Raw genomic sequence first — 24477 nt, 5'->3', positions numbered from 1 at the left:
TTTTTACTTCCTCTTTTTTGTTCATTCCTTTTGGTAGAAATATATCAATGCAGAGTCAGCATTAATTTGAAGATAGAAGAGGAAAAGGACAGAGCACATATATAAAATATATCCTAAACATGAAGAATGGTCTTTATATTGATCTAAAGTTCTCTATACACTTTCACATGTTACTTTTTTTTTTAATCCTCTAAGTATTCAGGAAAAGGTATTATTTTTATTTTATATACAGATAAACTAAAAATGGAGAACTGTTTTTACATGTTATATATAAGCAAGCATAGATAAAAATTGCTAATAGGCCAGCATAAAATACTTAGCTACACTTGAAAACAAATACGTGACCAGTTGGTATAGCCAGAGAAGACAGCATTAAATCAAAGACAGCTGTCAGTTTATCGGCAGGGACAGATATGAACACAAATGCACTATATATTAATGTAGATATCCTTTCTTAAAAATGATAAAGCCTCTGGCTTTTTAAAAAACCTTTTTTTCATCCTTAACCTATTCCAAAAATAATACTACCTCATTAAAGTCAAACTACACAACTGACTTTTAAAATCTGTTATAATTAGAAAATATTAGGACACACAAATTTTGTAAAATGTAAAACCTACCGCGGATTGCTAACTTTGTCGTCTGGCTGTTACCTGAGAAGGCAGGAGCCCGGTCTGTGTCCTTCCCTCTGACTAGCACACCGCTTTCAATAAAGGGGCCAGGATGATGACCCTGGGCACCACAGCACATGTATTTTTAATAATTAGTACATGGAACCCACCAAAAATATTATTACTGGTAAAAACTTAACACACTATCCTTCAGGATCTGCTTGAGAGGAAAGATGACTAACCCCTGCAGAAATTTATCAACAAATGTTTACTACACTGAACATGATTGTTAAGATATATGACAAAAAACACCACTCAGAAGGAAAGAAAGCAGACAAAAAGCAAAGCTAAAATCCAGAATCCAGGGAAGCACATCTACCCTGCAAAGGGGCATCATTATCAGCATTTGTTTTTTGTAAGAAGTTTTTACCTTTTTGTTTAAGGCAAGGCTACTTTCAATTGGACACTCAGTATGATCTACCCGTATTTTACTTGCAGAGTAATATACTGCATTTTAGCAAATATAAACCAAGGCAAATTAGAAAGATTTTAAACCAAAAATGACGGGTCCTGGTACCTGAACACAGGTTTAATGCAGACAGACATAAAAAAAAAAAAAAGTCCCTCTTACCTCCTCTCCATTTAAAGGTTACAGGGCACAGTAATACTGAATCAGGACACAGGCACAAGTTACATAAATCTTATTTAATATGTAGTACCACCTACATCCTGCTTTCAGACTTTCAGCATAATTTAACACATTCAAGAAGGCTACTCAAATCAATTCAAAATACCTATCTATACCAATGGTTTTCAAACTGTTTTTAAGATTTTAACTGTCCCCTTAAAATAATTAAACCTCATGCAGCGATCTTATGTAGTATATAAAATAGATAAAGCAGAGATGCTCTGGTTGAAAGTAAAGGCTGGTAGCTTGGAGTCCTTCCAACCACCTCGGGGCGACCCTTCAAAAATCCAATAAGCGTAGTTCGAAAACCAGTGAAATAATGTGATTTTATTATATCAGTAATTAAATTTATAACAGCTATTTAAAGTTTAAGCTAAACAAGTTAAACACTGAATGGAATGTTGGGATATGAAGAAGGCTAGCACTCAAATGAGCAGTTAAATTCACCAGACAATATGCTTTAAAAATACCCATTAAGAAGTTAAAGGGACAAGGTCAGGTTTGTACATCATCATACTATTTATTGAAGTAGAAAGAACTTGAAAAAATTTTACTTCAAAACTTCAGTATAGTAAACTGAAACTGTGGATAATAAAATGCTTCTCCTTATTTTTATTTCCTAAAGCATGGTTTACCCCAACTATAAATTAGGGTAATTACATTGAAATGTTCATGAAAAATAAACAGTATCCATCATGGGCTTTACAGAAACCAATTTCTTTACAAAGTCTTGAGACCAAATGTTACCTGACTATGCCAGTAAGGAGAATTTTCCTTCAAAGATATTTTTAGGGAAAATTTTTGTTTCTTTGTTTGTTTTTCTTTTTAAATTTGGGAAAACTGTAAAACATAAAAGAAATGCAAATATATAGTAAAAAGTGCTTATTTAAAGTTAGTTCTAACTGCTCATATCAAACTTCTCTTTAGGAAAATGTACCCAGTACAATTGAATCAACATACAATTTATTTTTTTTATGGTAACAGATTTTGCATATTGAGCTTTTAAAAAGTACATTTAACTACAAAAGTAAGATTAAATACTTATAAAATATATTTACCCTGAAATGATTAAGAATATAAAATGTTGATGCCCATGTCAACAGTACATTATACATTACACGCATTATTTAAAGGTCATTTTCTTTCCAGTAATAATGTAGATAAAACCACAATATTTATTGCTTGTTATCAAGTGCAGGTTAAAATCCAGATAGCCTCCAAAAACAAATCTTTGTTTTGAGGATTTCTCAATCTGGTCAGGTGAAATATTACACTGAACATGTACGAATACAGTTGCAAAATGTACCAGTTTTCAACAAGCATTCAAGTCTTTATTTCAGATAGCTGTTTACAGTTTGGGGACAGTGTCCTGAGATGTTGGGCTGGGGACTGAATATATCACTTGTCTGGTTGGTGTCTATTCTACCGCACCATTTCTGGGGTGTGAGGAGTTTGCTAACAGACAAACCCTTGTGACTAATGCAACACTGTCAGCTATTAGTGCGGGAGCTTGCGGGGCAGAACTGTTATTTATAGGACATTCTGCTGAAACAACAGTGTCCAGCCAACAAAAGCGCCCACCAAAATGACTGACACAAACCCCATCTTAGTGAGAATAGGTTGCCAATATAACCACCTTTTCCTTTTTCGTTCAGTCTCATTTAGCCTCTGTTTCATCTGCTGCACCTTCTGAGCCGTGTTAGCTTTTCTGTCCTCTCGAATACGTTTCCGTAGAACGCTAGAATACATAAAAACAAATGCAAGGAAGTGCATGGTAAGACTTAGTTACTCTAATGCAGAGGACCTAAACCCAAACACCCACCTCCCAAGCCCCACATTTTTAAACTCGTTAAAACACTAGAATGAAAAAGGGGAGGATTTTCAATATTCTAAGTGGTCCAGAGATGTACTCTAATAATTTAACAATTTCTGGTACAATTTTCTATTAATAAATACTTTTGGCAGGACCTGAAAATAAGTATGGTGCTTTCTTTTGTTGAAATGTGAGCTGGAGGCTGTCAGCTTGTTTTCTTCCTAAGCAGCTGGAAGACGTGAGGGGTAAGAGTCCCTGGCATCTAAGCCACTTTTGTCTTTACGTGATTTTCCACAAAGGCCACTCATAAAAGCTATCTGCTTCATACTTCCATGAAGATGCTACCATGGGATGCCTACCTATCTGTTTGTGAGAATACGTTGCTTATTTCACTTATTTCACACTTATTTCTAGCATCCATCTTCCTATTCAATACAGAATGTCTGTTCCAATGGAAGCTCTCTGACTCCCAAGACACACAGTCCTAGGGCACTGTAAAGAAGAATGGCTAATGGCAACATGTACATTACTATATCTTGCCTTTAAAAAAATTTCACAAACTCCATCTCCTCTTTTCACTTATTTCCTATAATACAGCAAAAACCTAACCAGTTTCCTTGCCTCTGAATTAAACATTATTGCCACAGTAAGTGTTAAGTCCAGCTCTCTAGTTGTGTAGCTTGATTACAAATTTTGAATGCCTTGTCAGTCTACTACATTAAGAGCCAACTTTCCCCCCCCAGCTGAAATGTTTAACCTGAATCTAATAATGAGAAACAATCAGAGGAATCAAGATTGTGGGGTGTTCTAGAAGGCAACTGGTATAGCAGCTGCAAAGATGTCAAGGTCAGGCAAGGGGAAAAAAAGTGGTGGTGAAAAGTTCCAGATTAATGGAGACTGAAGACTAACATCAATCAAATACAATCCATGATCCCTGATTAAATCTTGGATTATTTCTTTAAATAGCTACAGAGACTGGGATCATGAAAATATTCCAAAATTAGATTATAGTGATGGCTTCACAACTCTATAAATGTACTAAATCCACTGAACTTATGCTCAATAAAATTATTTTTTTCTAAAAAGCTATAAGGTGGATCTTTTAGACAACTAGAGGAATTTGAATATACACTATATATTAGATTATTTTAACAATGTTCTTTCCAATTCTGTTCTTCCATTTCTCCCTCCACTCGACCCCTAGAATCCCTCTATTCTTACCTTACAGCATTTAATTTACAGTAAATAAGTCATGTTGCTAATTTGGGATCTTGTTTTACTCCCTAAATATGTTGGCAACTTGAGGCTCTATTTTGCTTATCTCTGTGTGCCCTTTGAATTTTAATGTCTTCCTCACTTTACCTATCACATACCTGGGTATCTTTGGCAGTCTGAACTCTGCTGTAATGACTTGTAGAAATTATTACCTGAATTTAAAATTCATTATTAACAAATATGTGTGTACCTGCCAGTGAAAAGAAATTAAGTTGTATCCAAGTGCAGGTGAAACATATATAAAATATGTAAAAGATTACATGTACTTTCTCCTGCCAGAAGCCTGAGGCCAAACAACCAGGTTGCAATTCAGATAGAATCTTTAATAGATTATTTCATTAAAAAATTTCATTGCAATATAGAAGATAATTATAATTTTTATCCAGTGTTGATATTTACCATATAACTCCAATATGAGTTCACTGTTACATGATTATGTAATTAGTGCTTTAAATATTATGTAAGAGTTTAAGAGGTTTTCTTTTTTTTTTTTTTTTTTTTTTTGAGAGAGAGAGAGGGAGGGAGATAGCAAGTCGGGGAGGGGCAGAGTGAGGGGGAGAGAGAGAACCCCAATAGGGTCAGAGCCCAACACAGGGCTCGAACCCACGAACCATAGATCATGACCTGGGCTGGAAGTCGGATGCTTAACCAACTGAGCCACCCAGGCACCCCATGAGGATTTTTTAAAGAGGATTTTTATGATATTTAGAGAAACTGGTTGTGGTTTTGATTGGGTTGAAAACAGAATTCTTTCCCATGTAGAATAATGGAATAGAGGCTCTTGCTTTCCAAAAATGTACTATATGTTTTCAGGAATGGAACGAAAACAAGTACCAAGAGATGACATTACTTAATTTAAGAATGCAATTTGAGAGAAGTAAGAGCTATTTTCTATTTGTGAATCTTTATTTACTTAGTTGGGCCTAAGGAAATTATGCCCATGTAATAACCTTCCCAGGTCTAAACAATTCTATGATTCAAAAGCCACAAATCGGTAGGGAATGATTCCTGTGGGCCCTTGCCTTCGGAAGGCCACATGGAATTCCTTACAGTGGCACCCACAGCAGGCTACTACCAATACATGTCCTGACAGGCATACTTCATGCTATGCAAACACAAAGGAGAAGGATCCAAGTAACCTGACTTTTCATTTATCCAAACTGTTCTCTACTCAGTGACCTGGGTTTATGGGTTACACTATAATTGAGAACACTGGCTTTTAAACTTTAACAGCAAGAAATATCTTACGGTCATCACACAAAAGTAGCCTCACACATAAATACACTTATACATGTGCACAATATATATGCCAATGTATAGAATTACTATATTATGTAAAGATGTTAAAATACTTAGCTATTATCTGTGATACTCTGATCTATTTTATCCTCTAATTTAAACTCTAATTTCTATTTTATTGTATTCTATTATTTAAAAAATGCTTTTTTTATAACTCACTAAATTATTTCATGACTATAGGAATGTGACCTTCATTATGAAAAAACTGACTTGAAGGATATTTAATCATGAAAATAAAAGAAAACGTATTGTGTTCTATTCCCTTGAAACTGAAATTCCTTCAACAAGATCTTGATTTATTTTATTAGCCTCCCTAATGCAAAGCTATAAGATCAGTATTAAAATTTATTAGGATTGAACAATACAATTTTTCATGGCAATCTTTCTTTTATGCCCTTTCACTTTTCTACAACCTTGCTCTCAGTCTTCTCTGCTCACAATCCTTACTTCCTTACTTTCCTACTGGGGCCCTGCCTCTGCTTTCAAGCTCGACCTGGTCTGCTCTATCCTGGGGGTGGGGGAAGCAAACAACCTATGTATGCACACACCACCCCCCTGCCCCCAATAAAACCACCTCCGCAATCACTCTGTAACTCCTGAGTGGTTTTCCTCTTTAGGAAAGATTAAAAATCAACACTTTTGAAATACTAAGGATACCGATTCAATCATCAAGCCTGTGTTCCATTTAATTCTGCACATGGTACTAGCCAAAACAACAACATTAGGAACCTGAGAATCTTATTACCGATAAAGACAATTTAAAACAATTTTGATCTCTTGGTTTAAAAGTATTCTAATTAAAGTGAAAGAAGGAATAAATAAGCAACTTCATGCTTTAACTTTAGTTTAAAACCACTAGAGCCATAAATAAGGAGTAACACTGCTAAGTCACTAAACTCTTCAGTACAATACATAATAACACATATGTATTTATTGTCATGTTACCTGTCATAGGATTTCAGGTAATTTTTATACTGGTGAAACACAGAAGTGAAGCTACTGTAATGTATAGGAGAACTCAATAATTTTCATGGTGCCCCAACATCCCAATGTTAACAAACAGGACTACAACATGCAATTTTCCACAAAAAGCTATTTGACAAAAAGAAGAGAGAGAACATCACCGACAGATGAAGAGAGGAAATGAATGAGCTCTTTCACTCATACCTGAGGATACCAGCTTCCTAACTGGTGAGAGATAATCAGAGCCTTAGAAATGGAAATGTTTAATTTAAAAACTGAAATCGTTTACAGATTCCTATGGCTTCAAAACTCAAAAAGTATAAAAGGGCATTTTGTGTAATTTTTTTTTTTTAAAGTCTCTTCCCCTTCCAATAATGGAACGATGTTTAAATATTCATTTAACTATTTTATCATTTTATTAAAGGCATATTATCAATTCCATTACAACCATAAATATGAACACGAATACTTGTACAACTGTTAGCTATTCGTACAACTTATTTTCTATATACTGTACGTTTTAGCATCTAATTATATTAACTTTATAGCACTCAAGTTAGTATTGAGTTAAGCCATTTTCCAACTGGTTTCTATCAGTACTGGCCTCATAATAGGGCCAAAGTGCTTTTGAGATCAACAGTGTCATCATATACTACTCAAATACCCTTAGGTAATAAGTAAGTGAATAGCTACATTAATTCAATAAACAAAAGTCCTATAGTAGTTCACATCCACTGAATTTATTAAAATAAAAAAGTCTCATCTTTTTAAGCATGCTATTGCCATCAGCTTACCTCTCGCTGTTCTCCTCCATGGTATCCTGCATTTTAGAGGATAGTCCTGTGTATCTGTCACCTGTCAGTTTTTCTTCTTCTAGGCCTATCCTATTCCCATTGTATTTTTCAGTCATTATTTTGGTTGGTGAATGATCAAAAGCAGGACATAAGTCTTCCTTAGAGAGTTCTTTCCACCGTTTCTAGGTAGGGAAGAGAAATGAAAAACAAATGCAAATAGTAAAATTGTGGTTTTCTTTAAATAAGAAGGATATATGAATTGAAATTCTAGATTCAACTTAAGAAAACCCTGTGATGCTGACAAACAAAAAAAAAAGGCATTTTACCAAAACCTCTTGTAGATGGGTAAGTTCAAAATTAAAAAATAATATAGCATTTAATATTTATATACATCACTATATAGTTGAATCTTAATGAAATTTAGTGGACTTTAACCTATTTAAGATAAACTATACCAGGACCTCACCAAACTATGAGTCATAGGAAGATTTTAGCCAAAGCCGGATTCTGCTGGACTCCTAACCCACAGGTATGTTATCACTGGAAACAGTGACCAAGATGGCAGTTGAATGTGATCTAGCATGTCCTAGTTCCTTGCCACAGTCTGGTCTGGTGGAGAAACAACAGTGAGATCTCCAGGCAGGTCTCTCTGATGCCAGAGGACTTTAATTTGTTTTTTTCCTACCACATATGCTAGCAGATTCAGGTAGCAAGCCCATCACCAGGCTAGAGAAAACTCTGCTAGCATGCTTAGACTTTACAGAGGAGGCGGGATTTAGACCAAGATGAAGAGAAATTCCATTTCCTTCATCTGTCAAACAGGCTTGTCATCACCTGTTGTGATTAATGAGACATAACATGCCTAGCACCATGTCTGGCAAATGTTAGATTCCTTTGCCCTCAATGTCACCATCCCTTGTAACAGAGGAAGAGGTACAAAGTGTACCTGGGCACCTGGAAGATGAAGGCAGTGACAAAGTGCTAGCCAGAGAGGGAGAAGACAAGCATAACCTCGGCATGGGTTCCCTCAAGTCCTTCAAGGGCTGGGAACACAACAATCCATCTCTCTGACAATGACAAGACTAGAAAAGGTGGCAGCAAGAGCCAATGGTTTGGATGATCTGTGACTCTGAAACTGGTGCAAAATGACCTGGTATGGACAGGGGTGGCCCTCTTAGAAGATCCTATCACAGAAGCATGGAGTCTGGAATCTAATGAATAGACTCTGTAACTTACTGCCTGAGGATTTTAATGTTCTTGAACAGAGATGTAACACTGTAATTTATACTAGTCTGGAACGCAGTGAAACAATCTTTCCCTGGAGTTGCTTTGGTTAAAAAACTGCATGGTTAAAAACAATGCTTATATATTCAGATTAAAAAAAAATCCACGGAAAATTCACTGATACACTGATAAATTAGTTTCGAACTTGTTTCACTACCCTACAACAGAGGACTTAAAAAGGAAAAAGGCATTTTACCACATTCCACCTTTCCCATATATAGCTATTTTATTGCGATGCATAATTAATGTGTCTCTTTTTAAAAGTAATTTACAAAACACTTAGAGAATGTAAAATTTTGTAATTTGCTACATTTGGAGGACAGGGTGTAATACAGTATGGTACAATCTGACTAAGCAGATGAAGAACATGTGGAGCTTGGCCCTGAGAGATGAGGCCAGAAAGAAAGACATCAATGAAAGACGTCTCTGAACTTATGTGAGAAATAATGGAATGGAACCAACCTCTCCTAAGCAAGGACCTCATAGGATGTGATGTAAACCACATCCAGAAAGAACATTCTGCCAGTATTTGAGAAACAGTTGTAATGAAACGTAAAAGAGGTGTTTTTTAAAGTTTATTTATTTATTTTGAGAGGGACAGAAACAGCATGAGTAGGGGAGGGAGGGAGGGGGAGAGAGGGAGAGAGGGAGAGAGGGAGAGGGCGAGAGAGAGAGAGAGAGAGAGAGAGAGAGAGAGAGAGAGAGAGAATCCCAAGCAGGCTCCGTCCGCACTGCCAGTGTAGAGCCCAATGCGAGGCTTGAACCCACAAAGCCATGAGATCATGGCCTGAGCCAAAACCAAGAGTGGGATGCTTAACTGGCTGAGCCACCCAGGTGCTCCAAGAGTAAGATGTTTTCACTTCAGATGACTATGTCAGGTTTCTTTCTTCCCCTGTTTTACATTTTTGTTACTCAGTCCAGACAGCATTTTGTATATTGAAGATGCATGTGGGGAAACTTTTCAAGCACTTACTATACCCACACTGACCTAAAACTTCAACTGCACCAGCTCTTAATCCTCAGAAGAACCTCAGGAGGGAGGTGCTACCTCTGCTATGATTATCCCCTTTTACAGATGAGATGGGCTGAAAGAACAGAAGTAATTTGCCCAGGTTATGCAGCTAATGAACAGCAGGCCCAGATTTTAATGCTATAATCCCTGATTAACTGTACCTGTGAAAAGCTCATCAATTTCAGATACCACATAGTTTAAGAAAGTACCAATAAAAATGTGAAATTGTCTCCAGAATTTAGGCTGTTCAAAAAAAATTTTTTTTTTAATTTCAATTCTTCACTGGGGTCCTAGTTATAACAACTTGGCCTTATACTTGGACAAAACTCAACAATGTCAATAAACAAAACAATGACAAAAATCAAGTCTTACTGGACCATTTCCCAGAATATGCAACAAATTTCAGAATCTGTCAACATGAAAAGGATTCAGCAAAAGGGATGGAGTGGAGGAAAGGAGATATTTAATGCTAGTGAATTTTTAAAGAAAATGTCATTTTGCCATGTCTCTGGGCAGCAAACTCACTCAACTTTGCCTTTCCTGTGACCCACAAGCAAGCAGGCACTCCAGAATCATCCGCCTAGGCTTGTCACTGCTGACTGGTGAAGCCAAGGAATCAATACTGCATTCAGCTACTTCATTCAAGCTCTCATCTGAAGGCCTGGAGGACAGCTTATCTGGACTGAGAGTTTCTTATCTCCCTTTCTAATTCTACACTCACACTGAACGAAACCCCACACATCACGTGCTGCCTGCACATCACCCTGCACAGTGCCTGCAACCCCACCCTACCCATCTTTCACTGAAGAAAGTCACTCGAAGGAGCAGTTAAACTTGAAACCCACTGTAATTTGTTAAAAATAAATCATTTGCTTTAGTAGTAGTATCAAATTACCAACTAGAGATCTTACAAGATTAATTCTGAATTGCAAATCTGGATATTTTACTCTGTGAAGTTTGCTGTCATCATGGATACTGGGAGTGTGCTAATATGTGGTAATACCAGTAACTACAATGTGTTTTTATGCCCAGCCATGTGCCAAGAAAGATGTACGGTAAATGATATGTTTTTAGAGACAACTAGAACTTACCTGTATTTATCTACATAGGTCAAGGTCATTGGAAATTCCCAATGATTACAATTATGTAGCATGTATTTATTGATTTCAGAAACAATCACCTTTGATGTGTATATTAACAGCTCTCCTTTCTCCTGACAGGTTCTAAATCACTTTCTATCCACATATGTCAAAAACCTTCATAGGAAGACTAACATAAAACTGTATCCAATAATGAAAATACCACTCACACAATACAAATCTAAATTAAGATTGAAGGTGAAGACAGATATTCCCTTTAGGAACAAATAACAGAGACTAAGAAATATGGTTTGGGTGCTGCTGAACAGACAGTTCTCTGGGGGGACACAGGTTCAGGAAGTATCACCCTCCCACACCCCTGGCCACCATGCTCACAAAGAAAGAGGCTTCCTTCTTCTTACAAATATTAACTGTCCCTAAAATTCAGAGGTAAAGAGGAGGAGGTGGGCATATGGAGAGAAAGAAGAGTCTTTTTATAAATTGGCTATCATATCCTTGTATGTCAAAAGAGACAATTTCATGGGCTACAGTTATATTCATGCAGTTTGGGGTTTCTACATTAACTTTAGATCTTATAATTTAGGATCTCGGGGAACTTTCCTTTTCTTAGATTTTTATTCTAAGCTAAGGTTCTAGAACAGCACTGTCCAGTGAAATATAATATAGTGACATTTACAATTTTCAAATGTCTAGCAGCTGTGTTAAAAAAAGATGAATTTTAGCTATGTTTTATTTAACCCAATATAAAAAACACTGTCATTTGAACATACAATCAATATTTTAAAGTGTTTTTTTTTTTTTAAATTTACTTTGAGAGACAGAGAGGAAGGGAGGGACAGAGAGAGGGAGACAGAGAGAATCCCAAGCAGGCTCCAAACTGTCAGTGCAGAGCCCAATACAGGGCTCAAACTCATGAACCGTGAGTTCATGACCATAGCCAAAATCTAGAGTCAGACAACCAACTGAGTCATCCAGGTGCCCTAGATATATAATCAATATTTTTTAAATTATTGAGACATTTTATACTTTTTCTCCCTGTATTTAATCTTCAAAATCTGGTATGTATTTTACACTTTAAGCAGATCTTGATTCCAACTAGCCATAATTCAAGTACTCAGTAACACATGTGGTTAATGGCTACAGTATTATAGCAAAGTTCCAGGAGGAGAAAAATATCTATGTAAGATAAACCCATATATATTTACTCATTAAAATATAGATACTCATTAATTATCATTATAATTAAAAAAATTATAGCACATATAAATTATAGGAGCCTTAAGATCATTTCTGTGGAAACTGACCCCTCCAAATGGGTAATAGGCTTTTCTGATCCTTAATACCTGAAAAATACAGAGACATTTCCAATGTCTTCCTGAAGAAGGGGCAGAGAATGCCTTGGGTTTGTATGAAGTGCTAATGAAGCCAAAAGGAGATTCTGATGGCTACACCGTACCAGATAAATTGAGACAGAAAAAACTCTCCCAAGTCACAAACTACACTGTCATAATAATAAAGACCACAAAAAGTATGTTCATAAAATTCATCTCTGTAGTGAAAAAGATTCTCAAAGTAAGTGTGTATATATTCTGAAACTAAAGAAACTTGAAAAAATTTTAAAGTGGAGGGAGAGATACTATCCAAAGGATGGCACACTTTCCCTACAATTAGTGTGTTAAGAACATCCAGGAGATGAGCAGTGAAACAACTAGGGAACATACAAGTGTGTGAAAAAAGTCTGGTATAACTACTTAACTTTTTTAAACTCCAGATTTAAACTGGAGAGTTCACTGGGATAAAAAAGACATTTTCCTAATGGAAGAAGGGTCTCACGCTTTGTGGGCTAAGCTAAGCTACATTCTACCTTGTGGACTGATGCAATATTTTTCTTTACTAAAGAGTATTCTTTAATGCTATATAAATATTTGAAAAAAACATTTTAAATGAACTTTATTTTTTTCTTTCTTCATTTTAAAGGTTTTATTTTCATTCCAGTTAACATACATTGTTATATTAGTTTCACGTATATCATTTAGTAATTCAACAATTTCATACATCACTCTGCGCTCATCAACACAAGTGCATTTCCTAATCCCCATCACCTATTTAACCCACCTCCCCACCCACTTCCCTTCTGGTAACCATCAGTTTGTTCTCTACAGTTAAGTCTCTTGGTTTGCCTCTCTCTTACTTTATTTCCCTTGGCTTGTTTTGTTTCTTAAATTCCACATATGAACGAAATCATATTGTAATTATCTTTGTCTCTGATTTCGCTTAGTATTATACTCTCTAGCTCCATTCATGATGTTGCCAATGGCAAGATTTTAATAAAACTTTAAATTTTTTTTTAACGTTTATTTGAGACAGACAGAGACACAGCATGAACGGGGGAGGGTCAGAGAGAGAGAGGGAGGCACAGAATCTGAAACAGGCTCCAGGCTCTGAGCTGTCAGCACAGAGCCCGACGTGGGGCTTGAACTCATGAACCGTGAGATCATGACCTGAGCCGAAGTCGGACGCTTAACCGACTAAGCCACCCAGGCGCCCCATGATTTTAATAAAACTTTAAAATCTCACCGATAATAGTTTGTCTTGAATAGTTACAATTATACTAATGATGAGAAGAGTTAGCTGAGGAACAGAACTGCTTAAGAATATTTTAATGTCTCTGAAATCTACACGACACCTAACTTATATTTAATTCCATTATGACAGATGGTCTGATCTGAGTTATAAAAGGCGGTCTATTCAGAATATTCCTGTCTTGGCTAGTAATCACAGATATGAAAGAGCCAGTATATGTGTTCATTAGAGAAACATAAAGAGATTTTATCGACTTATGTTCAATACTATGTGATCAGATCAGACAAGAAATGGGGGTCTGTTGTTATTTCTGTTTCTATTTTACATTTTATGTTAGTACATTACACAGATTTCTGATATCAGTCTTTGAACGTAGTCTTTGCAAATGTGGAATAAAAATATCTTCATGAGAGTACAGCCAGCAACCCAGAGAAACATAACTTTGTACTGGAATTTCATTATGTCTGCCATAAGTACTCAAGTTGCTCACTGTTATAAAATTAAGTATTTATTACATGAATTATTCTATAATCACAGGTCAGGTTTTTAATGAGCTGAAAGTACGAACAATTTCTGGTTTATTTTAATACTTAAATGCTTATACCCTCCTTACATAAACATTTCGCTTTCTTTAATGAAATCTTATTCCCACTGGGGCTTTTGAGTAACAGGAAGGATTTAACATGAGGCTGAGGTATGTATGAGGCAATAAGCTTAAACTTTAGTTTTAAGACAGCCAGCTGGATTTACCACGTGAATGTAAATATGCTTTTTGGAAGGAAGGGAGAAAATATGTGCTTAAATGAAGTGCAGTTATTTGATGCTAATCATATATAATACACAGGTATTTTTTCCCCTAAAAAAATTTACCTGTATATTTGAATCTCCCTTTATAAATTTTGCTCCTTCTATTATAGTCATATATGAGAATCTGAGTTGGTCTGGTGTCTGAATAAGTCCCATTCGATATTTTCTCATATTCAGTAACAGTTGTTTAATGTTAATATCATCTCCTTTTTCCATCTGCAAGAAAGGTAAAAATTATTCAAGCCTTCTGTTGTTAGGGTCTAGGGAAAAGAAGCAATACAGGATAGCTGCTAAGCGCTTTATAATGAGCAGTGTGTGTCCCCCAAGAACAAGAAGTTACCACTGCAGCTATAACTCTTTCTGTACAAAACAGGCACCCCAATCCACCATCACCCCCACACCTCAACTGTTCAAGCAGTAGGTGGAAGCCTTTAGCTGATATACAACTGATTCCAAACCAATCACAGTAATCTCATTCAGTTTGGCCAGTGTTTGCCTAAGGAAGGATTTATGGCCAGTTCTGGCTTAATGTAAAGATAAACCCACTGAGATTAGTGCTCTTCTTTTTTTTCTTAAAGGTCTTGGCAGAAATAATTTTTTTTTGCCCAGTGCCCTTCTGCCTTCATGTCTGTGTCCAGTAGCCACCTAGAGATGGTGGAGAAGACAGAAAGAGCCTAGATGCACTATGACACTGTTGAGTCGCCCCACCAGCCCTGGACTATAGATCTGGTATTATAACCACCGTACTCCTCACCACAAATGAAAAACAAAAAGGGGAAGTTATGTTTGGCAGGGAATAGGCACAAACACACAATCCAGTTTTTAATATTCACCATTAACTGCATAGACACCAGAGTTTTTAGACATGTCAAAGTTCACTTTAATGTAACACTCTGGCTTTTTTTTTAAACATCTTTTTAAAAAAATTTTATTTTATATTTAAATCAAGTATGCTCTATGCCCAACATGGGGCTTGAACTCATGACCCTCAAGATTAAGAGTTGCATGCTCTATTGACTGAGCTAGCCAGTAACAATTGGCTAAATGTAACAATTGTTACATGAATTGCCATGTAACAATTCAGTTTCTGATTGAGGTATATTACATATAGGCAGAGTGGTAAAGTAATACGGTAGATGTATTAAGACTCAACTATTCTTATACTCTAGAGGTGCTCTGTACCCAAGTAAGGAAAAATGGACATTTAAAAAATGTCCTGTATCCAGGCTGGGGCTGGGAATGGGGTGGTGAGAAAGAATACAGCCCTTGGGGGCACATATCGGAGTCTCAGGGGACTAACAATACTAACATCTATTTGTATCTCACAAAATACCAGAGACTCTTCAGAGTACTCTAAATGTATTAATTCATTTAATTCTCACAACACCCCCGTGAGGAAAAGTGCCATTATCCTTAGTTTGTAAATAAGGAAACTCAGGCAAGAGAAATGAAGTGCTTGTCTGAGGAGGCAGGAATTCAATATTACGTATCAATTTATATTTGAGAAACAAAGAGGGAGGAGGCTTATTGTTTTTGTAATATAAAGCTACCAGGAAAAAACAAAAAAAAAGTCTTCTGGGAGATCTCTAGAATCACCTTGGACACAGGACCAGCACTCTCACAAATAAGAGACAGTTCAAAGGGTATGAATGAGGTTTGTTTAGGTTTTTCTGAAAGAAGGCAGAAGTTTGAAAATCACAGTTCTGGGATAGTGGTATTAGAGCTTACTTCTGCCAGTGGAAACAGTAAAAATTAAACAAGACTAAAATTAGATCATAAGAAGCACTTACCAGAACAAGACAGGTATCTACTAGAGAAAAGGTGCCTGACCGCCCAATGCCTGCACTACAGTGGATCACTGCAGGCCCATGTTCAGGATTCAGGGAACCAGATTCTCTCACTTTAAATAAGAAATTGAGAAATGAAGCTGGTGATTCAGGGACTCCAAAATCTGGCCAGGTAGTATAGTGAAAGTGAGATATTGTTCTGGTTTCACCACTCTACAAAGTGAAAATCAAGGGGGGAAAAGTTAGTTCTAATTTCTTAAAAAAAAAAAAATTATTTCAGAGAGATTATGTATTTTGTGTAATGCTTTTAATCCTTATGGACTTTTGTACCATGATTTTTCATTTGGTTTCTGATAATCACTCACACAAGTTTGGAGTTCTTTAGGAGAATCTGGAATTTATTAATAATAGCTAACATTTCTAAAACATTATTTCGCAAGCATGTTCTAAGCTTTTTATGTATTCAACTCATACAACAATCCTATTAAAATTCATTTTCTAGATGAGAAAACCGAGGCTAAAGGTTAAGCAATTTACCCAAGGTTACAGATCTAGAAAACAGGAGACCAGAATCGGAAGCAGTAGTCTGGGTTCTTAGCCACTAACCTGAACCATACATGTTGCCAGGATTTTAATTCATATATTGTGGGTTTTTTTCTTCCATTAAAAAAAAATCCTACCAGTATAATTTTACATTCTTTAGTGGTTTCCTTTTTAAGCACTCCCAAGATTTTTCAGATATAATTTTTCTCGTTATACGAGTCATCTTATAGATTGTGCTACCCAGGCTCAGAGAAGCAACTCAAGAATTAATTTAAAGAAACAATCTTCACATTTTTTATTGAAATTGCTCTTCTAATTGCTGCTTTTCCCCATGGCAATAATTTCCAATCCTAAAACTGTTTATATGACTTTGTGATGTGCTAAAATGGTTTACCAATATGCTAAATGCTTCCTGTCTCTTAAAGCCTGCCTGGCATTCACTATCACTTCCTGGATATTCCTGATGAGCTTTATTTCTGACTAACTCATTATGAAAATGTTCCTAAGCTTCTGCCAGCTGCTTTTGCCCCAAGGAGCACTTCGGTGCCTTCTCGTCTTCATTTCTGTAAACGAAGCAGTAACCCTCAAGCATGTCTCTGCACAATTTCTCAGTTTCATTATAGGACGTTTTTGGAGGGAGAAGCCATATAAGCAACATTTAAAAAAGTTATTTTTAATGGTTAAGAGCTAAAGATTATTATTACAGCATTGTGCTTTTGGTACCAGTTTTCAAAATTAAGGTTAACTTTCATTTTTTAGAAAATAAATTTTCCGGGGCGCCTGGGTGGCGCAGTCGGTTAAGCGTCCGACTTCAGCCAGGTCACGATCTCGCAGTCCGTGAGTTCGAGCCCCGCGTCAGGCTCTGGGCTGATGGCTCAGAGCCTGGAGCCTGTTTCCGATTCTGTGTCTCCCTCTCTCTCTGCCCCTCCCCCGTTCATGCTCTGTCTCTCTCTGTCCCAAAAATAAATAAACGTTGAAAAAAAAAAATTAAAAAAAAAAGAAAATAAATTTTCCTTTTTTTTTTTTTAAGTAGAGATTAAGACTCCCAAATCCCAGATTTGGTTACATGAGGTATAACACTGATAAAATACACTGCAGAAACTTTTTAATTTCAAATTATATACTTCTAGTGATTGATTTTTCTTAACATTTGGCTTTCACAATTCCAAAGATACTCTGATCCATAGGTTCTCAATATACTGAAGGTACTAGATGATTTCTCTATTATTAATTAAAGTGACCATTGGGATTACTAGATTTCAAATCATTTCCTTTTAAATTCCAAAGTAAGCATGGTAAGTGAAAGAAGCCAAACTCTAAAGGCTATATACTATATAATCCTATTGATATGACAGTGTGGAAAAAGCAAAATTATAGGGATAGAAACCAGCTCAGTGGTTGCCAGCAGCTGGGAGTGGGGTAAGGCTGACTGTACACAGGCAACCTGGGAAAATTTGTAAGACTCACAGGGGGAAGGTGATGGAGCTGCTCTGTACTTTGATGGGGGAGGGGTGTTACAGAATTGAATGCATTGTCAAAACTCAGAACTGTACACTGAAAAGACTGTATCTTACTATATATTAAAAAAAAGGGAATTAAAAGTACTTTATTAAAAATGATATTTAAAACATTCCAAATTAAGAAGGCTAAACTTCAGTTTCCTCTTACAAAGCCATAAATGGACACGTAACAACACAACACCAACAGAGGAATGGGCTAAAGTGGCTGGTCTCTGGCTGGCTCAGAGCCATAGAGAACTCAGTCACATTTTACTTTAAATGGGGTCTAAGACTTCAGTGGGAGTGTTTAACCCCTCTTCTCCCCTGACAACTGCCCTGCTGTGGTCATCTGCCGCTATGCAGTGCTGACAATACACAGCAGGGCCAGACTTGGTCCATATGAGCTCCAAGCAGGTCCTGTGTGGACCTGCTGCAGCGCCCAGGTCTCAGAGGGGTGGCACCAGAACCCTGCTCTCCTGCGAGCCGTGCTCTGCAGGGTGTGACTCAGTGTTCCCAAGTGGTTGTATGCTCACTTATTGCATCACCTCCTGGCTCAAAACCTATAGTTAACCCACAATCCTGAGCAACTGCTTCCTTTTTCTCTGCTTGTATGATTTTGGCTCAAGACTAGCAGTCTCTTGATTTTTTTCAAATTCAGGTCATGCTGTCTGGGATACTCAAAGTCGGTTTCCAGAAATGTTCACGACTGTTTGTATGATGCAGTCTTCCCCACTAATAGATTTTTGAGAATCAGTCTTTTTCTTTCCCCTAACAGGACCAAATTAAAGAACTTCTTGAGAAGTTTAGTTTTATTAATGTACCCCTACTGAAACAAGATTCAAAATCACAGCTCACAAAAATCATACAGTTCCCAACGGACCACTTCATGAAGCAATAAGATCCATATGTTTAGTACTGAGATAAAAAAAGGAATGTTTATATGCTTGATTTGATCTCTTTTCCCTCCTCTTCATGCTGGAAAAAAAATGAGAGGAGGGAAAAATGGGTAGCCAAAGACTAGAGAGCTAAAACAAAATTCATCTTTATTCCAAACAAACTCTACACGTAGACTTAACAATTTTTGACAAACTCCTTATTTCAAAACTAGCGGAAGCAGCCTTTTCTACTCCCAGGTTACCAAATCACATCAGTCCTCCTGTGCTGCCCAGTTGGCGTCTTCCATTCCCTCCCACTGTTGACCTCACACCCCATGCACACCTGATTGCAACCGCAATTAGGTGGCTGCCCCCGTCTCCATCCCCATGTGCACGTGCCTGCCAAACCTTCTTTGTAAAATGCTGTGTTATGTATACCACACTGCAAAAATGTCAGTGGCTCACTGCTCTTTTTAAGACAAAATCTTATTTACAGTTGTTGAAGGAGAATTCTATCCTTGAAGGATATCTAATTCATTATATATGGAAGCCAGGAAGATAATCTATGAATTGAGTCAGCTATGGCAATTTAAGTGTATGCTACCTAAAGTGATTCAAATTCAAGTTTAACTATTATTTTATACAGATAAATAAGATTATGAATTTTCTATTTATATTTCTATTATAAAGAAATCTATATAGTTCTTTGGTCCTAGGCCCAATTATTTTCACACTTCAGGTATTTACAGAAGTACCAAGATAATATTCCCAGAAGACTTTCATTAGCCCAATACTGTCATCTGTAAATGGTTACAAACAGTACTTACCTTATAAGGCTATTGTGAGGAATAAATGAAACATTAAATGTAAATAAAGTACCCAACTTATGCCTGCACATGGTAAATGCTTAACAGATACCTTTTCTGAAATAATTATACCAATTGCTTCTATTGTAGCTCCTAAAAAGCTCCTATCAATTGTAAGCCTCTCCACATTTCCAATGTTTTGGAAATATGTACTTAATACTTCCTCTACATGAAGGAGTAGCGAAGTTTGGGAACCTTATCTCCTAAATGCAGTTTGTTTTTTTTTTTAATCAAATCTGTATCTCACTGTAAGTGCCTTAGTTCAGTCCCTCATCAATTTTTGCCACGATCATTGTACAATCTGTATTAAAGATTTAGTTACTGTGGGGCGCCTGGGTGGCGCAGTCGGTTGAGCGTCCGACTTCAGCCAGGTCACGATCTCGCGGTCCGTGAGTTCAAGCCCCGCGTCGGGCTCTGGGCTGATGGCTCAGAGCCTGGAGCCTGTTTCCGATTCTGTGTCTCCCTCTCTCTCTGCCCCTCCCCCGTTCATGCTCTGTCTCTCTCTGTCCCAAAAATAAATAAACGTTGAAAAAAAAAAGATTTAGTTACTGCAATTCATTTTGAAAGATGAACAGAACTCACTAGATCAGGAGGAGAGTGACAGAAACAGGTAGGCATGGGGCTTGCATTCTAAGAAGAGAGAAAAGCAATACACAGAGGTGCGGGCCCCCAACCAACAACCTGTTTGAGAACAAACCCTGAGTGCCTGAAGGAGATGGAGGTGGACAAGTAGGAAGGACCAGACTGTGCTGGGCCCTGGACTTCTGCATTGTCCACAGAAGGATTTTTAATTTTTTTTTTTTTTAACGTTTATTCATTTCTGAGAGACAGGGTGTGAACAGGGTAGGGACAGAGAGACGGAGGGAGACACAGAATATGAAGCAGGCTCCAGGCTCTGAATTATCAGCACAGAGCCCAATGCAGGGCTTGAACACACAAACTAGGAGATCCTGACCTGAGACGAAGTTGGATGCATAACTGATTAAGCCACCTACACGCCCCTGCAACAGAAGGATTTTTTAAGAGCAAGGTGGAAGGATCATGACTGTGTTTTAGAATACCACATACTCAGTGCAATGGCAGAGGGGAGCACAAAGTTAACAGGTAAGGACTACCCACAGGGAGCTGAGAACCTTGTTATGGAGTCAAAGTAAATACCTATACTATAAAATGGTAAAATTTAAATTATGGAGAGAAGTGTAAGACGATCATAGCTGTCAAGAATGAATGTGTCAGAGATAAGTTGAGAAAGACCTAAGTAAGGAATGGGCCACAAGGTGGTACTGAAGGATGTGCAGGATATAAATAGGCAGAGAAGAGAAGATAACATTCCAGGTGGGATAAACTGTTTAAACTATTCTGAATCAAATCCCAGCTGAGCATCACAATAATTAGGCACTCATCCTGTTTTGGGCAACTCTACAGGGACAGAGAAATAGAAGGCAGCCAGCATTACAATAGTATTCCTGGAACTTGATAAACATAAAGCTGGCCAAAAATATTATGGAAAATAGTGAAGGGCTACTGCAAAGAAAATCCTGAAAGACAAATAAGCACTCTAGATGACCTTATATTTTAAAAGCCCTGCAAAAGCTCCTTCGTAGCTTAAGCCACGGGGCCACTTTAAAAGCAAAGATGGAATCTCTTCATTCAGGGGCAAAAGTTCAGACTCTTAGCTCTGATGAAGACACTGGGAAGTGTCACTGGCGTGCAGCTTTACTGCTCTCTTAGACCAGAGGCCTCTAAAAAAGCAGGGTCTGCACAGACAATAGCCCTGGCCTCAGACCTGTTAATACATACAAGTCAGACTCCTTTAGAAGCAAACTGGTTCTCTGCAGCTCAGGGTGAGGTGGGTGACCACTCACCTACTGCACTATCACCTTTCTCTCTCTTTTGGTATTTGTCTCCCTCAACTTGTTCTGGTCAACTGCCCTTGCTCCTGCAGTCCTTCCCAACTCAATAATATTACAAAGGAAACAGATACACACAACTAAAGCTAATAATTATAACTCTTGCATGGAGTCTTAGGCCTATTAACAGCATTAATTCACTTGACCCTTACAGCAACCCTCTGAGGTATGTGCGTCCTTATCCTCATTCTGTAGATGAGAAACTGAGGCATAGAGGGTAAATAGTGGGACCAATCATACAGCCAGGATTGGCAGAGTTGGAATTTAAACTCAGACCATCTGGTTCCAGAACTGAAATACCTAGTTAAATGCAATTCTGCTTCTCACACTGAAATGCTACTTTATTCTTCTAACATTCCTAGCTCTTAGTAAAGATTGTAAAGTAGAATGTAAACATAATATTGCTATTAATTATGGTGGACTCTGAACCAGGCCAATAAGAAATCTCACAGTTGCTAGCAACTAAAACACAGTTTTGGCCAATGGTTGGCCGGCCAGTTCACATGCGGGCCTCAAATCCAGAAAGATGCTTCAAAACCAAGGGTTTTCCTTTACTTTGACAATTCATACTTTTTTCAAAAGACTTAGCCCCATATCATTACAAGTCAGGAGATTTGGATTTGAGTTCTAGAGCCTGTCACTTATTAGCTGAGTAATCTATTTATGGAAAAAATCCTATAACCTAATGGATTTTAGGTTTTTAAAAAATACATGAAATACAGAGACATTAAGAATATTTACTCTATCAAATCATAGGAAGAATATGGGTCAAGTGATACATACGTAAGCTTTGCAAAATGATAAAATACAAAAGTCATTCTATTTTATCATGTTAATCAACTCTTAATTAGGATAGGTTTCAGAAACAGGGAAAAATATCTATGACCCTCTCCATCCAAATTAATTTAAAAAAAAAAAAATTTTTTTTTCAACGTTTATTTATTTTTGGGACAGAGAGAGACAGAGCATGAACGGGGGAGGGGCAGAAAGAGAGGGAGACACAGAATCGGAAACTGGCTCCAGGCTCTGAGCCATCAGCCCAGAGCCTGACGCGGGGCTCGAACTCACGGACCGCGAGATCGTGACCTGGCTGAAGTCGGACGCTTAACCGACTGCGCCACCCAGGCGCCCCAAATTAATTTTAATGCCAAAGCAGATGAGGTACTTGGGATAAATACCAAGAGAAGATGATTCACAGAACTATGAGAAGTTTATGGAAAAGCAGTTCTGTTTCTGGGAATAAGCACTGCACAAACAGTTATTGATGTATCTCAGGGCAACTTAAGACATACGTAAATGGAATAGCTGGTGCAAAATAACTACAGTAAGGGAAATTTATAAATAAATCTAAGCCTTGTAATTCCCAACCCTGAGACTTCTTAGATAACCTAAGAGATCACAATGAAAAGCTTAGTTATGGATGTCATGGGCAGTTGGGAGTGGGCCCTAAGCACACTATGTGCACCTGTGCTTAGAGTGGGCAGCAAAAAACAGAGGGGTTCCAAGAGATCAACTATACAAAGTATTTCTACATAACTAAAAGTGCGTGTATTTGTGGTGTGTGTGCATGTGTGTGCGTGCGTGTGTGTGTGCATGCACGTGCACACTTTATATATCCCTTCTCTATAAAGCTTTTTTTGGACAATGATCACATATTAATCACTTAATTCAGTTAATGGTTAACTGAAACAGATGTATTCCTGAAATTATTTTTTGGCAAACATTTTCCTATTTTCTAGTTTCCCTAGCTCCTAAGAGCATCTCAGAATCACTCTCATTTCATATTTTCCAGTTATCCCAATTACAACACAAGACAGGTAGATGGTAAAAAGGGGGAGAAACGTCCTGATCCCCAGCTTAACAGCAGCAGGTTCACAATCCACCATGTACACATATCTCAACCAAAAAATAAGGAACAATTCTTATATTTCTGGATAAGATCCAAATAAATGTTCTTGAGACCATATGCTAAACTTATTTCACCATTTCCCTCAAATTTCTCTGTGGTGAATCATTCGAATGAACAACATTCCAGTAAGTTATTTTCTTGAATAGCCTGCTACTCTTGTAAGTACCAAGTGCCATGGTGTTTACTGGGCACCTATTCTGCATCAGGTGCTTTGCATACACCGCTTCATTTGATTGCCAAAACAGCCCTGAAAGGGAGCTAATACAATCTCCACTTTACAGATGAGGAAAGTTGAGAAACAGGTCCCAAGGACATTTAAACTCAACAGCAGAGCTGGGATTTGAATCCAGGGTGGCCTGATTCTAAAGCTCTCTCCCTCTCAATCCCCAAGAAATTTTAATAAATTATCTTCAATCCTCATATATCAAGCTGAACTTTAAAATTCTTAACTTCTAGGTTTTCTCAGGAGTCCTCAGAGAGCTACCATAAATATGAAACATAATGATTATGATTATATAGTATTATAGACAATATCAAAATGTATGTGCAGCCCCAAGCTTCAAATCTAATGACAAAGAATAATTCAGAAAATCAACACATAAGGTCCAATCTTTTGGGATGAAAAGTCTTACATTGATATTTTCTAACTGCAGTAGATGTACTGTATAATATGACTTCACATCTTCTGACAAGAACTTCACACTGAATCCTGTTTCTTTAAATAGCATCTCTCGGTCATCTTTTGTTGGCCAGTACTGTGCACATTTAACCTAAATTTAAGAATATGTATATATTAGTTCATAGACATGATGAAATCATAAAAAGCTGGGAAAGGAAGACAAACCACACACATTCATGC

At 37.3% G+C, this 24477-nt stretch overlaps 1 protein-coding gene across 4 annotated transcripts in view; it reads right to left on the bottom strand.

The window, feature by feature from the left end:
* Window positions 1-24477, bottom strand: part of PTPN2 (protein tyrosine phosphatase non-receptor type 2) — an 85691-nt gene that overhangs the window by 4959 nt on the left and 56255 nt on the right. For 2 of the 4 annotated variants that reach the window (XM_019814962.3, XM_019814961.3), the window contains exons 5-9: window positions 24251-24388; window positions 16020-16229; window positions 14293-14445; window positions 7444-7625; window positions 2452-3037 (exon numbers count right to left, since the gene is read on the bottom strand). In XM_019814962.3, the coding sequence (XP_019670521.1) occupies window positions 2830-3037; window positions 7444-7625; window positions 14293-14445; window positions 16020-16229; window positions 24251-24388 (891 nt within the window). In that variant the 3' untranslated portion in view covers window positions 2452-2829. Of the gene's footprint in view, window positions 1-2046; window positions 2140-2451; window positions 3038-7443; window positions 7626-14292; window positions 14446-16019; window positions 16230-24250; window positions 24389-24477 lie in introns of those variants that run through there. The other 2 variants (XM_019814960.3, XM_011287948.3) reach the window with 2 other exon arrangements.

The sequence above is a fragment of the Felis catus genome, chromosome D3, assembly GCF_018350175.1.
Source record: "Felis catus isolate Fca126 chromosome D3, F.catus_Fca126_mat1.0, whole genome shotgun sequence".
Taxonomy (NCBI): Eukaryota; Metazoa; Chordata; class Mammalia; order Carnivora; family Felidae; genus Felis; species Felis catus.
Note: the sequence above shows the minus strand (reverse complement) of the source record. Positions and strands in the feature narration are given on the sequence as shown.